Below are 14,542 nucleotides of genomic sequence, written 5' to 3'. Positions count from 1 at the left end.
GAATTGAATTGAATTATGGCCTAAGGCGAAAATTACCTTGAAATTCTGTATTTGAACTTGAAGATCTTCTATTTCAGCAACAAGTTCCTTTTCTCGACGGGCACTTAGCCGCCCTTGGTTTTTGGCCATTTGTTCAAGTTCTTCCATAGCTACTTCAGCTTGAAGACCTTTCAACTAAGAGGGAAAAAATATATAATTTATTTTCTGTCAAGAGAGAGTTTTCTGTAGTTCTTGTGTTTCAAACCTTCCAGTCAGTATCAATTTGGCGACTTTGAGGGGGCGAAACACAGGAATCTGGCCCTACCCCATAAGCATAGCAAAGATCTACAACTCAATATATCATACCTGAAGAATGTTTTTAGTGATCAAGAAAAGCTTTTTGAGCTTTTCTGAGTCAATTTCATTAATAGATCCAAACTAAAAAAGACGAAATTTCAAAATTCTAAGTAAATATTTTTATAGTACCGGCAATATAGGTTCAAAGGGTCCTGACCCAGTACAAATACTTGTGTTTACAAAACATCATAACTCATTAGTGCAAATGGTTCGTTACACTATTATTTAACCTAACCCTTTTTAATTACAATTAAGATAATAAACAAAGATTACCAAAATTTTAAAAATTTACCAGAAAACTTTTATTTCAATTTTCCATAGTGATTAAAAATACAAATAATGATCAATTTATAAAACTCACTCAATATTGTTGTAATTTTCATCCTCAACTAATATATCAAGATTATCATTGGTACAATAAGAAATATAAGTATGCCACTGTATAATATCCCCATAGAAAATATTTGGAATTTATATTTCCAAATTATAATAAGTCTTTCCTAATTTCTATTACCCTTCCCTATAAAACTTTAATAGTTTCCATTTCATGGCGGTGTTCAACTACAAATGTTCAAATATAATGCAGCAGTACGTTTCACAATATATGTATGCAGTAAAAATGGAAATGCCCTCATTTTCACTAGTAATAATACCAAAATTTATATTGTATGAACAATACTTGTTTTATAAGAATGGATTAATTGCTAGATATGTATAGAATGACTCATTTAGATTGCCAGTATTAATTAGTTAAATTATTCATAATTCAAAAAATACATAACCTTTATAATTTTCTTGTAAAAGTAATCTGCAATATCATCACTAATCTCTTCAACGTTACAGTTCAAAATTTCATTCCAATCAATTGGTGCCATCATGCGGTCAGAAGGAAAGATAAACGTTTCCTCTATTAAATGAAAAATTACAAAATAGTTTTTCTATTAAATGTTTGCTTCATTAGTGTATAAAACTATCTAAACGGATGAAATCTATGATAAAGGACAGGTAGCCTATTGAGATATTTTTACAATGATAGCAAGATAAATATTTTGGTGGTAAGTATCTCCCTATACTGCTGATGTTATTAGCATGAAATAAGTGTCTTCATGACTCATACATTTGGAAAGAAAAAAGCAATTGGGAAAACTTCAAACATTTTCCATACAGGCAAATTTGTATTGCCTGCAAATGTTTAGCCATGATGTGATGAATACTTCTGCTTATTGGTAAAACCATACTACAATGCTTTATTTATAAAATATTACATTATAATTCAAGAGCCATAACAAAAAAAATCAGTAGGTAATAATCTTTTTAAAGTAGTTTAATTCTTAGTCTCTTAATCTTCCCTTTAAGCTTAAATTCATTTTTTCTTGACTCTTTAAGAGTATCTATGAGCTCAATCTTACTAAGATTTCTAAAAAGAGTTTTATAGTACTCTGAAACATGCTCTTTGCTTAGTACCGTAGAAACACCTTTTTCTATTAGTTTCTCTTACAAGGAGAATGCACTTTCTGCTATGAACACTGTTGGTGATGGAACAGATAAAACCATCGGATGAACTTGAATTGAATTGAATTTTTATTTTTCTATTAAAAAATGTTTTACAGAGATTAGAGGGCTAAGTCATCTTGCGACTTGTAAGCCCTCCTTTAGGTATTTAGTTATAATGAGTATTTAAAATAAAACAGCAAGAGTAAAAAAAGGAAAAAAATAAAAAAATAAACTATATCTATATTATATAAAACTAAGTTAATTTAAATTTACAGGTTCCAAGAATTAGCCCTATCATTAGAATAAATTCCGTCAGCAATACTTGTAAATATCAGTACTTAAAAGCATTTGTTTGATAGTTTTTTTGAATTTCAAAACATTTGTAGCACTTTGTACATCGGGAGGTAAAGAATTATAAAAGTTCCATATATTCAATTTTACCATTTCCACAGCATGTTTTATAGGTACACAATTTGACTAATAGCTTTTTCAATTTTTGTGGCGTCTGAATTTGTTTTGGAAATTCAGATAGTATGATTTCATCAGTTATCACACTGCCTAAAGCTTCAAATAGAATGTTAAAAGATTGGTCAATTGTAAAACCTAACAAAGGCACACCAGTTTCTTTAACTTTCATGATTTTAAAACCATCCTTCAAGCAACATATAGACCAGTAAAAAGGAGGTAAAAAATCTGTAAACAATTCTTCAACATGCTGCTGATTTTCAGACATTGTTGTTTTATCATGACTTTCTTCCACGTAATTACACTCATTAAACACTTCCAACTTCATTTTTCTTTTAAGCTGATGTTGGATGTATGTTGATAAAATGAATCGTTGCCTCGAATAGGGCTTTTTTTGTCATCTATTAAGCCTGGTTGCTTTTCTCCTCATAAAACCATTGCTATTTTGGATAAATATTCCACTTCTGAAATGATAGAGTGACCTCTTCGTTGGTTAGCTTCGTTAGAAGGACTTGACGATGAACGAATTTAACAATTAACTTTAGATAAAATACTAGAACAATTTTATACGTTGTAATGTTGAAAACTGAATCTAAGAGACTTTTCTCATAAGCGCGCATTACCATAGTAACTTGAAGCATAAGCAACAAAGTGGCCTTTAAAGATATAAAGTAAAGAGAGTTAACATCCGTGCGATTTTTCTGGATGTTCTCCATTATTACTGCTCTATATGACTCTATACCTTTTGGCGAGACCAGGGTTAACTGCTACGGCTTGCTAGATGTGGATGCTACTTGTTGCTGTGTTACTTCGTTGGATTGCTCTTCGGTTCGCCATGAAAAATAATTTTTTTTAATCAGCTGGCTAATACCCAGGCACCACCTTAGGCCAAAGTCATCTAGCGACTTATTATGCCTTTAAACAGGTGGTCGCAGGGCCGTGCTTAGAGGTCTCGCAGCCCCGGGCGAAATGCATGGGCGAATCTGAGTGTAGAGGCCCTCCGGTATATACATCCCTATGGGAAAATTTTAGCAGCCCTGGGCGACTGCCCGGCTCGCCACCCCTAAGCACGGCCCTGGGTGGCCGGGTTACAATGCGTAGGAGGGTGGTAGCAAGCCCTACATGCCACGCGAGCCAACAGCTCCCTACACTAACTATTACCGTTAACCTCTACAAGTTTTTTTTTACGCTCCCATCACCTATATTGTTAACGTTGACTATACAATTTCGCCTTTGATAGCCGTTCGGTTTATTGAAATTTCATGTTGCGGATATGTTGAAAGCAGCCCTGGACCAAATAGTTCTTTCTAATAATTTTTTTATGCTTGCCCAACTTGTTAGAGATGGGTCCCGGCACGTCACGATAACGTCATTTACTGGGGGAGTTAGGGATATTTTTTTTTAACCTAGGGCAATGTTCGAGTTAGAGAGCTTCACGTCGTATCTAATTACCAAATATTAATTAAAAGTAAGTCAGTCCATTATTTTACTTTCTATTATTACATAATAATCAATAATATAATTTTTGTAGAAACCCTTCTCTTATAGCACGATGAAGATAAATTAATGCCCAGATTTTAACCTTGTTGGCTAAGCCTAGGTCCAAACAAATGCCGTTTATAGTATTAATCTAGTCTACAAGAGTGCTAAGAATTTTTTATTATCCTTGTTATTGTGATAATGAACTCGAAAATTTCGAAGTAAGTTAACCCTTTTATAAATCAATAACCATGATGTTGGTAATTTTAGCCGAAAGAAGTGCGATAAAGCTAAATCTATAAATATTGCCAGTAGAAATTTGGAGATTTTTTAATTATAGGTCCCTGAGCCCAATTTTTTGTATTTTATTTTTTAAAAAAAGGTTAAGATGCTCGGGATTCAATGGTGCAAATTTTTTTGTCGGTACATCCATGGAACTAATAAATAGCTACGCTTAGGGACCCTTCACTTTGCCGATAAGCGAAAAATGACCGTTACCCTCGCCATCTCGCGGGGAAAATTCTATAACCGGAAATATTTTTAATTCATTGGAGCAAACATACCCTCGTGCTAGTCACATGGCGGCGCATTTTGTTATCTTCGCCATGGCTTTGCATTCTTTGCAGTGAACGGATTCTTAGTTAATAAAATGTCTGCATTTTCATCACACACTTATGATCTAATATTTTCCGAGGGCCATTCTTTTAAAACAATCCCGCTTCAAAATAGGCCTATAAATGTGTGTTTTGACAATTTATCCACAGATTCTTCAGGTAAATACTTAAATTATTGTTATTAAAAAATTGCCAATGTTTAGATTTATATATAACAATACACTTAAACAGATGACAATGAGTTATGGGTGAAATATGGAGATACAGCTATTGGTTGTGATGAAAATTCTCAACAAGGCTCACCTAAGAAAAGTCCTTCTAAACCTGGAGGATCGGGTCTAGTCAATACAAATGTGTAAGTTAAATTAAATACTGATAGACCTTTGTGGCATCATCTGCTAATTAGTTTCGAAAATAATTTATCTAGCCATGTTCCTAATCTGCAAAAATCTGGGAGTACGGGCCTGACTAATTCAACTCCGTAAGTTAATGTACAGTAATAGTTTTTGTTACACCCTCTGCTAATTGTTCTTACTATTATTTATCTAGAAATGTTCCTATTATCGCTAAAGAAAAGAAAAGAAAAAGTGCAAATGAAAAATTTAAGGATAGAATTGTGGAAGGTTTGTATTATAAATGCCTAGGGGCGAAAAAAATAATTTAATGCTTTATTTTACACTTGTAGCTACTTTTGGCTTTTGAGTAAACACGTGACAATAAGTGCACTTCAAATGAGAAATTATTCAACATTCCTTTTAATTTTCATGAAGACTAGTTTTAATAATGACATTTTTATCTTCCAGAACGGAATTATGATACAATGTTTGCTAAAGTATTTCTACAGTCAAAGAAAGAAGCTTTGGAGGAGTTGGATTTCTTTTCCGGAGTAGATAGAAAAGATTTGAAAGAATGGATTGTCAAGAATTCAGAAATAAATAGTACTATCTTCAAAAAGTTAAAAGAAGAGTTCCAAAACCTTTTTACACAGATACAAGAAGATAAACTCTATGAAAATTTTAAAATTTTTTTAAGAAACTACAACTTTGGAGCAATTGCGGAGGAAACTCAGTTTGTGGTACTTATTGCATTAAACTACACCCATGTCTAAAACAAATTAAGATTTTTTGGTAATTTCAGAATTCAGATTTAAAGATTCCTGAAATTGTTATGGGCCTGCATTTGTTAACTCAACACATATACGAGGTGGGCATATGTTATAAAAGTCTTCCTCTGACGCAGCCAATTGTAAAACCATTTCAAGTGCAAGAAATGGACTCAGACCTATACTACGTAATAGGATTTCTTATTCGGAAACTCACAATGCCTAAAAGTTCGGAGGACTATAAAAAAATTGCCAAATCAGTTTCTTTATCTGACAAATCCCTTGTGCCAATTGAATATAGAAAATGGACAGAGGCACAGGATAGGGGTGTGTTAAAGTACCCAAATGTACAGTGTTTCAACCTGTTTAAAGACATCCAGGCCCATGTAGGTCTGTACTACAACGAGAGCTTCACTACATCTAAAAAGAAAAAATGCTTGGAAGCAATAAAAGGTGATAAAAACATTGAAAATAAGTGGAATACTATTTCTACTGAAGCTGGCGTTGATAAAGAACCAGCCTCAAAAATAATGGACATGTTTTTAAAAACTTATATCAATACTGTCGGGAAAAGGCCATACAAATAAACTGAACAATGAATACCAAGCCAGAGTTAGAAATAAACAATTGGCGTCCAAACACAATTCAAACGAAAAGCTTCGCAAAAAAATAATCGAGGAGGTAAAACAGGAGTTAAATGTTACGCACAAAATTATTTTATAGTCATTGTTTCAGCAATAGATTAAAAAACAATTTACAGATCTTAATTTTTTATATTTTATTGTGTATTTGCTCCTTGAATTTTTAATTTAAGTCTTCCCTCAGCCAGTGTCTGTAGTTTAGGTGCTGTACAACTATATTTATATACAGAGGGGTTCGAACCCGCTTTGCAAGCCTGTCGTTGTTGGCTGAAATACTGTTCCAGCGGGTCTTGGTTTAAATGATCTGTAAGAACAAATTTTGCTCCATTCTCCAACAGGAAAGGCACCAATTCCAGTACGCACTTTGCTATTGGATATCAAATTTCAGTTAATTAATGTAAGTCAAAACACAAAAGAATTTTAGCATACTTGTTTGCCGCAGCCCAGATAGTGTCTCCTGGCTCAATAACATTGTTTTTTTTTCTTTTTCTTTAACTGGAAGGTTGTTTACGTAGGTCTCCCACTTGTCTAAATAGCCCAAAAAATTATTTTTCAGCCACTAAACAAAAGGGAAAAAAACTTGCATATCATCACACTGTTGATACACAACCGCTTAAGAGTACTTACATTTAATCTCCAGTCATTTATTGACTTAAATGGTCATACATTGATATTGCGCGTATGGTAGCCTTCCAAAAGACTACCCACATTCATGATATCAAACCACAAATTGAAATTTTTGATAAACCTAATTAGTTCTGGACAAGTATTTGGAAAATAAAGTTTTAAAGCTTGAGCGACACTTTTTGATAACACTTGCGTAGCGTATTTTACTTTCATCCGGTTTTTTCCATCTAAATGTTTTTCGGATAGTTTATAAAGTTTTCTCAGATTTCCCTTGGCACTATCAATGCGGTAAAGCTGTTTAATGGTATCCCACATTAAATGTTCACCATTAATTTTCATTTTCCGACATGTCGAGTTCGTTTTGCTATTGAGTAAACAATTTCGCACGGTTTTTATGAGGTGAGGGGAATCAAACAAAAAAAATGTTGATCTCTCATCATTACCGGAATAGGGGTTTTTGCATTTGTAATTTCCATTCATAGCGAAGCATTTCCGATTGGTTGCAGCGCCATCACCAACAACGCACAAAATTTTTATCCCACTCAATTCCAGCTTCCGAATCGCTTCCCACATTAAGCTGTCAAGCTTTTCAGCGATTAATGCGTTGGTTGCAAAATGAGCAAAAGGAAATTTATACCCGCACGTTATTCATCTAACCATAAATTGGAGAACATGTGTTACTATTGGTTTGTCTTTGTAAAGTTCAGACTTCATTTCATTGAGGCGTTGTTCCACGTTGTTCAATTCTGTGAATCCCACGAGATCTCCATTTTCAGCTCTGTACACAAGTTCCTCTTGAATTTTTATCTCATCCAGAGCAAGGCAGAAAAATTGGCGACCATTTGAAGTTAATAATAATTTTTTAACATCTGCTCTAAGTTTTCCAAATACTTCAGGCTTAAACCCAGTTTGAGTTCCTATATCTGAAGAATGCCGTCTTAAAGTGCTTTTTGAGGGCAATTTAAGTATTCCTGATTCATTGAGGACATTGTAGAGACCGGGAGACTTTTCAAACATGAACAAACACCATTACATGACCATAGGATGCCATCGTCTTCCATTAGGGTTTTTCTGGAGCATTTTTAATTGAGTTGTCAAAAATAAACCTGCAAATTCACTATTGTTTTTGTTCCAAGAGTGAAGTTCTTTAATTGGAGGATCCTGATCACTTGTGGTTTCATTATTCTCTTTTCCAAAATGCTTTTCTAAAATTTCCATAAAGAAATTGTGTTTGTCATCTTCCAACTCTAATCCTGATTTGTCAATTTGCTTCCCGATTTTCTTTTTCAGCCTCTTTATTTTGCCTTGGAGCTTGAATTCAGAACACTTGGAGTGCCTCAATTTAGAAATCAATTCGGCTTTGGACAAATTTTTGAACGGCGTGATGCTATTTTTGCACTTATTTTTCCTTCTTCGGGCAATAACTCTAAAGCAAGAGTGCAGTTTTTACTATGAACTGACCCATCTTGAGTTTGAAATCCTAAAGGCTCAGAACGATTCTTAAATATTTTGATATATTCCTCTTCATTGTTGCCAATGCAAAATTTTAAACTTGATGTTTCATTGATAACTGTGTATAACTCATCTAGACTTTTAATGCACTTTGGCATTATTGATGTAGCACTCGTATCTTTAAAAGTACATCCATAAACGACATAGTTTGCATCAAAAAGGTTGTTGATTGCAATTTCAAAAATTATTCCACCAGTTTTTTCATCTATTTTCTGAATTTTAAATAAATCTTCCAGCCTGGTGATGGACCAGCCAAGGGGGCAGTTTAATTTTTCAAATATTTCACCTAACCCATTAGTGGGAATTTCAGAATTTGCCTGTATTTTGTCTGTTACCACAGCATTTTCACTAATATTGGAGGATTTTGGCGTAGAAGACATTACATGGTTACTCTCAAATGTTTGGTTTTGTTCGCCAAACATTTCAATCTCTTCAACTTCTAGACTGGTTTCCATCTTGTCACGGAGAAAATTATTTGCACCCGGATAAATTTGTCTATCTTCAATAATTAGTGAAACCAAACTGTCACCGCCACTGCCATTAAGGATTTGCGAATCATTAGATGCACATTGAGGTAATTGATCCTCTATCATTTCTATATCCTTGTCATGTATTTGGGTTTCCATATTTACAACTACTGGGGTAGAGCTGCCACAAATGCGATATGAAGGTAATATGGTAATATCTGGTTCTAAATTATTTTTTAGAGGTTTCAATATTGATACCAGCACCTACAAAAAGAAAGTCGTTTACTTCTTTATCTTAAAACATTCCTTAATGCTTCAAAGTACATACTTTTCCATCATGGACTGGATCGGGATATTCCAATGTAGGGCCTTTCATACCAACAAAATGTTTCATACATAAGTAAGTCTCCCCACTAATTCGTGTCATGGGATAGTCGTCCCTTCCAAGAAATTCTAGCCATTTTTTGTATTTCTCGAGACTCCGTTTAGGCTTGGGGAATGGAATAAAAAATACTCCATTCATGTGTTCCTTGTGACCATAATGAGAGTCACTTTTACAATTGCGGTAAACGCAAATTTTGCTTCTCATTTTCTTAGGCAAGAATGTTTGTTAGAAGTCTAAAACTGATATTGTAATGGATTAGTTTTGTGTGACCTTTTGGTCAAATACTGGCTTACCAATTTAATAGAAGATTGGAAACTCATAGCTCATTTCACACAGGTGCCCACATGTGCTGGGTGCCCTGGTTCATTCCATGCAAGAATAGTATTAGACTAACACAAAGATAACTTCAAATTGTCGACGTATTAATTAATAACAAGTACAGTACATAATATGAGTCTTGAATAAACAATAATGCAAAAACAATTCCTCAAATTACTGGAGATCGAACCATAAAAAATTCAAATATTATTCGTAACGTTTACACTTAGGGTAGGAGAGAAACGCTAGATGTCGCAGAACTCAATTTCCGTTTGATCCAAAAATGGGGATAAAACGGGGAGTGACAATCCGTAAAAGTGAAACAGTGGATCACGGCGCGTTTGTAAGGCGTTGGTAGTGAAGTGAAGGGTCCCTAAGCGTAGCTATTTATTAGTTCCATGGTACATCGGAAACAATTATTCGTGGAGTTATGGAAATTCAACGTTAAGCCTTTGTTCCCTATGTTTTTGAGCATTGCACTGAGTATTCAAGTGGGGATTCTTTAACAATAGGTACTTTTTTGTGTGTTTTTTTGGTTTGTTATTTGTCGAGGATTACAATAATGCAAAAAGTTTTAACCGCAATTTATTATTTAAAAAGATATGGTCAATGTAAAATTGTTACTTACCAGCAATTTTTACAACGGAAAATACGACATATTTCGAGATTTGTGTACGTGTTGGATGAGGTAGGACTGATGACGAGGACGATTCTTTAAATTCCTAGATTTTAATCCTTTTTGGATAACGTAGGGCTGATGACGAAAAAAAAAAGGCTGAAATGCCAAGATAAAGTCTTAGTACCTGATGATCAAGTGTGTACAGGAAAGACCCGAACATGGAGCGCAACAAAAACACAAGGAAGTCTAGCTAAAAATTCGTTCGACACACTCCTGGAAAATCATGCGATACTCTTAAAGAAAGAGCGATCTGTCGCTAAAATTACACTGATGATTTAGAAATAAAAATGTTAAATTCAATAAAAAATAAGTACTTTGATTAACATTTTCGGGCTTTATCATTTACCCTAGGATTACTAAGCCTTAGTTTTGAATAAATTAAATTTTGCACACCTTTATAGCACAAAAATTTATGAAGAACCTAATTTGTATATAAAAATATTGAATTTTGCCACTTAACACAATATTAAACAAGTTGGCAAGCCAAAATATACCTCTCCTCGGAAGAATTGTCTCTAGTGGTATTAATATATCGAGACGTTCCTTAAAGATATCTCCGCAATTCAGAGTTATTTACTAAAAACTTAATCCCGGTTCAACCCCGCCCGGTATAAAATTTTAATTTTAATTAAAATAATTGAGACGAAACAACCGAGTTTAATTTATTCAGAATAATATAAATTAAGTAGTTACAACAGCGAGTTAGACGTACTAAAACAATTGCACAATTGAATTTAACCCTATTTACAGAACAAGTTTATCAGTTAAATATAATACGAAGCAAATTTTAATGAAAGAAATATCTACAGAGGGTGTTTGTATTTTTCTCGCTTACAAAATACTTGCCGCATCTTTAACGCTTATGTTATTTCACACTTGGCCTTGATGAAGATACCGTAGAATAACTATATTCGACATCTGGTAGTGCCATAGTGGACGACTGTTGACGCTGTGACACATACCGCATGAAAAAGACCAATACCGTCCAATTTCCAATATCATATAATGACTCGCACACCCAGGAAATCAATGACTGCATTAGGAATCGTAAATGTCCAAATATCCATACCAATAAAAGTGAATTAACAAGAAGCAAAAAAGCTCGTGTATCAATAAATGACCGTAGACGGAATAGTTAGGGCTCTTTATAAATAAAACAAACGAACCCAATTGATGAACTGCATTAAACATCTTAATCAGTCGAGAAAACGTTTAAAATAAATTACGAAGTAATGACGACCCAGTTAAAAACCCAGACCACTATGTAAACAACTCGATATTTTCTTCATAAATGAACTATTACCCTTGAAAACTAATACGCTAAACACACACGCAGTAGATAAAAAAAAAGACTGAAAAACTAAATAAATTACAAAAAACTAACGGGTTCTACGCTTTAACCATTTTATCTGCTGACTGCGCTAAAACAAGACTTGACCTTTAAATTTTCAGACCTAAAATATTTAGACTTTAACAAGTTCACAAAAATTAAAAAACAAAGTTCAATAAACAATATATACAGATATTGTATTCATCCGTTTAGTAAAAAAAACCCCGCCTTATCACAATGGTTCCTTTACATTAAAATACTAGAATATTTAATTAAATATAAGACTAATATAATTTATAAATATTAAATTAAATATAAGACTAATATAATTTATAAATATTAAATTAAATATAAGACTTATATAATTTATAAATATTAAATTAAATATAAGACTAATATAATTTATAAATATTTAATTAAATATAAGATTAATATAATTTATAAATATTTAATTAAATATAAGACTAATATAATTTATAAATATTTAATTAAATATAAGATTAATAGAATTTATAAATATTTAATTAAATATAAGATTACTAGAATTTATAAATATTTAATTAAATATAAGATTAATAGAATTTATAAATATTTAATTAAATATAAGATTAATAGAATTTATAAATATTTAATTAAATATAAGATTACTAGAATTTATAAATATTTAATTAAATATAAGATTAATAGAATTTATAAATATTTAATTAAATATAAGATTAATAGAATTTATAAATATTTAATTAAATATAAGATTAATAGAATTTATAAATATTTAATTAAATATAAGATTAATAGAATTTATAAATATTTAATTAAATATAAGATTAATAGAATTTATAAATTCATACGTCGTGTATTTCCTCTATAAAAAACGCAAATTAGCAATGACAATTTAAATTACAATATTTTAATTTTCCTATATGTACAATAATTATACAATCAGTTTTATTAGTTTAATTATAAACCAACGACTACCGGGCGACCTTTCACGAGCTGCACTTACTCCGATCCCTGGAACTAGGCTATGCCTGAATTTCTCTAATTCTCCGGTAGAAGTCGGAGCTCTGCTGATATATTACTATATGCCTAGGGGGATATACGGGCCTGATTCTCGGATCGTACTTTCGATCGTATATCGTACCGACCGACTAAATATCGTACAAATGGCACCTCTGGAAGAGTGAATGGGGGTTATATCATGCGTCTGTGTTCAGCAATATCTAGATACACGATATCTAGCTACGTTTTTAGGTACTTTTTTTAGGTACAAGATACTATTGTGGGTAAAAGATTCTAATTTTTTTCAGGCGAACACAGATATATAAAAATATCTTACACATACCTTTTTTTTCCGTATCTGTTGCAGCGCGCCGCCAAGTGAGGCGGTTTAGACGTTTGTCAACGAGCGAGTAAGTAAAAGAGAGAAAATTGCGCCAGGCGATAGACCAAATATAGGCTAACGTTTCTTGTATTGTAGTCTACTACACTATAGTGAGACTAGCTCTCAGTACAACTTACCCGGATAAGATTCGTTATAAACTTATAATACCTACATGGAGCCTACTAAGAAAACGAAATTTTTAGGTAGGGCCAAGGGCTGTAATTTTTTTTCTCGCGAAGTTCTAGGTAGGGCCAAACCAATTCTAGGCAAGGCCAGGCCCTACCGGCCTCCCCCCTGGTGACGGCCCTGAACATTTGGTGGAAACCCTGCCATTGAACATTGGCTTAGCCCTTCATCGCTAAGCCGCTTAAAAGGTTTTTTAAACATTTCGTCAAATTTCGCCGAGCTTTAAAAATTTTCTGGCAAAAGCGGCTTATGACGTCGTTCATGACGCGTCGGGAACATGCTTTCCCTCACCCCTTTTTCTTGCCCCCCGATTTTATAGAAAGAACTATTGGTCTCTTCCGTGTTGTAGCTCTTTGTCAAAGGTGGTTTCATACCAAATGCGTCAATATGACTCGTGAAAAATACCGCCGTATTAGCTCCGCAAATGAACGTTACATTAACCGACATTCACCTTACCCGCGTTCAATGATTCGTTTTTCGCTGTTGGTGACTCTTCAACACGTTTTGGTACTGGCCAGTCAATTTCAAAACCACCGACACGTTCCAAAAATGTCATATTTCTTCTCTCTAATGTGTGTAGCGTACGTAACAAGATCAAGTACTTAACTCTTTTAAATTTGGAACATTACGATGTTATTGGTCTCACTATGACGTGGATGGTCCCTTCGGTTCTGGGCTCGGAAATATTTCATCCAGACTATGTTATTTTCGTTGCGACTGTCCTACGTGTGGAGGTGGGGTGCCCTTCTTGCTATTCTTGACTCCCTTCATCTTTTTCCAGTGGAAGTGGCAGATGAATTACAGGACGCAATTTTCTTGACTTTAACATGTGGTACCCGAACAGTTGTGGCTATAGTTGAGCCTACATCTCACGTAGTTCTTCCATGGAATACGTTTACAGACTTTGTGACATTCTTGGCTTCTTACATGAAACTATTCCACCTCATGAGGTTTTCTTCTTGATGGGAGACTTCAACCTGCATGTTGATTGAACGAATCCGTCTCTTAGTCCTGCAATGGTATATTGTTTTCGATACTGTGATCGTATTGTGGCATATCCAACTCGTAAAAGAAGTACACTAGACTTGGTTTTTATCAACTACAATTGTTTCCTCAAAGAGATTGACAGTAAAGCCAACCTACCTAGAGATCATTTCGCTATTTCTCGCACCCTTAACTTACCGAGGCCATTTGTTCAGCGGATTCATCATACTATACTCAACTACAAGGATCTGTCTGAGGGAGATGGTGTTGAGACTGTGTCCTATGCTCCGTGGGATATGGTTTTTACTACAAGTAATGTCGATGAGACTTGGGAATTTTGGCTACTGAAGTGTATAGGTAAAAATGTTAGTTACACTCACTACCACTAGAGGGCGCGTCAGGGGATTTAGAAATACTGAAAGTGCAAAAGGGCGTATTTGGTTCAGTCCCTGACCGGGCAAGTAATGGAATTTAGTACCTCAATTTTAACCTTTTAATACTTAGAATAATAAAGTGTATTTTAACTTGTAAATGATTGCCAT

At 33.7% G+C, this 14,542-nt stretch overlaps 1 protein-coding gene and 1 long non-coding RNA gene across 9 annotated transcripts in view; one reads left to right on the top strand and one right to left on the bottom strand.

Annotated features, from left to right (window-relative positions):
* The window catches only part of LOC149957549 (centrosomal protein of 290 kDa-like), a 118,281-nt gene extending 108,193 nt beyond the window's left edge, over nucleotides 1-10,088 (bottom strand). For 7 of the 8 annotated variants that reach the window (XM_090165617.1, XM_090165619.1, XM_090165620.1 and 4 more), the window contains exons 1-6: nucleotides 6,759-6,847; nucleotides 6,561-6,690; nucleotides 6,373-6,498; nucleotides 1,119-1,243; nucleotides 346-417; nucleotides 37-174 (exon numbers count right to left, since the gene is read on the bottom strand). In XM_090165617.1, coding sequence (XP_090021743.1) covers nucleotides 37-174; nucleotides 346-417; nucleotides 1,119-1,243; nucleotides 6,373-6,498; nucleotides 6,561-6,603 — 504 coding nt within the window. In that variant the 5' untranslated portion in view covers nucleotides 6,604-6,690; nucleotides 6,759-6,847. Of the gene's footprint in view, nucleotides 1-36; nucleotides 175-345; nucleotides 418-1,118; nucleotides 1,244-3,037; nucleotides 3,119-6,372; nucleotides 6,499-6,560; nucleotides 6,691-6,758; nucleotides 6,848-10,068 lie in introns of those variants that run through there. The other variant, XM_090165621.1, reaches the window with a different exon arrangement.
* Nucleotides 9,742-10,393, top strand: LOC149957548 (uncharacterized). The gene is made up of 3 exons (XR_016478490.1): nucleotides 9,742-9,952; nucleotides 10,041-10,128; nucleotides 10,193-10,393. It is a non-coding gene; the product is annotated as an uncharacterized LOC149957548 (long non-coding RNA).
* Nucleotides 10,394-14,542: the final 4,149 nt, after the last annotated feature.

Source organism: Leiobunum rupestre, chromosome 2, assembly GCF_980474605.1.
Source record: "Leiobunum rupestre chromosome 2, qqLeiRupe1.1.hap1, whole genome shotgun sequence".
In the NCBI taxonomy this organism is placed as follows: domain Eukaryota; kingdom Metazoa; phylum Arthropoda; class Arachnida; order Opiliones; family Sclerosomatidae; genus Leiobunum; species Leiobunum rupestre.
This window is presented reverse-complemented; position numbering and strand designations above follow the sequence as displayed.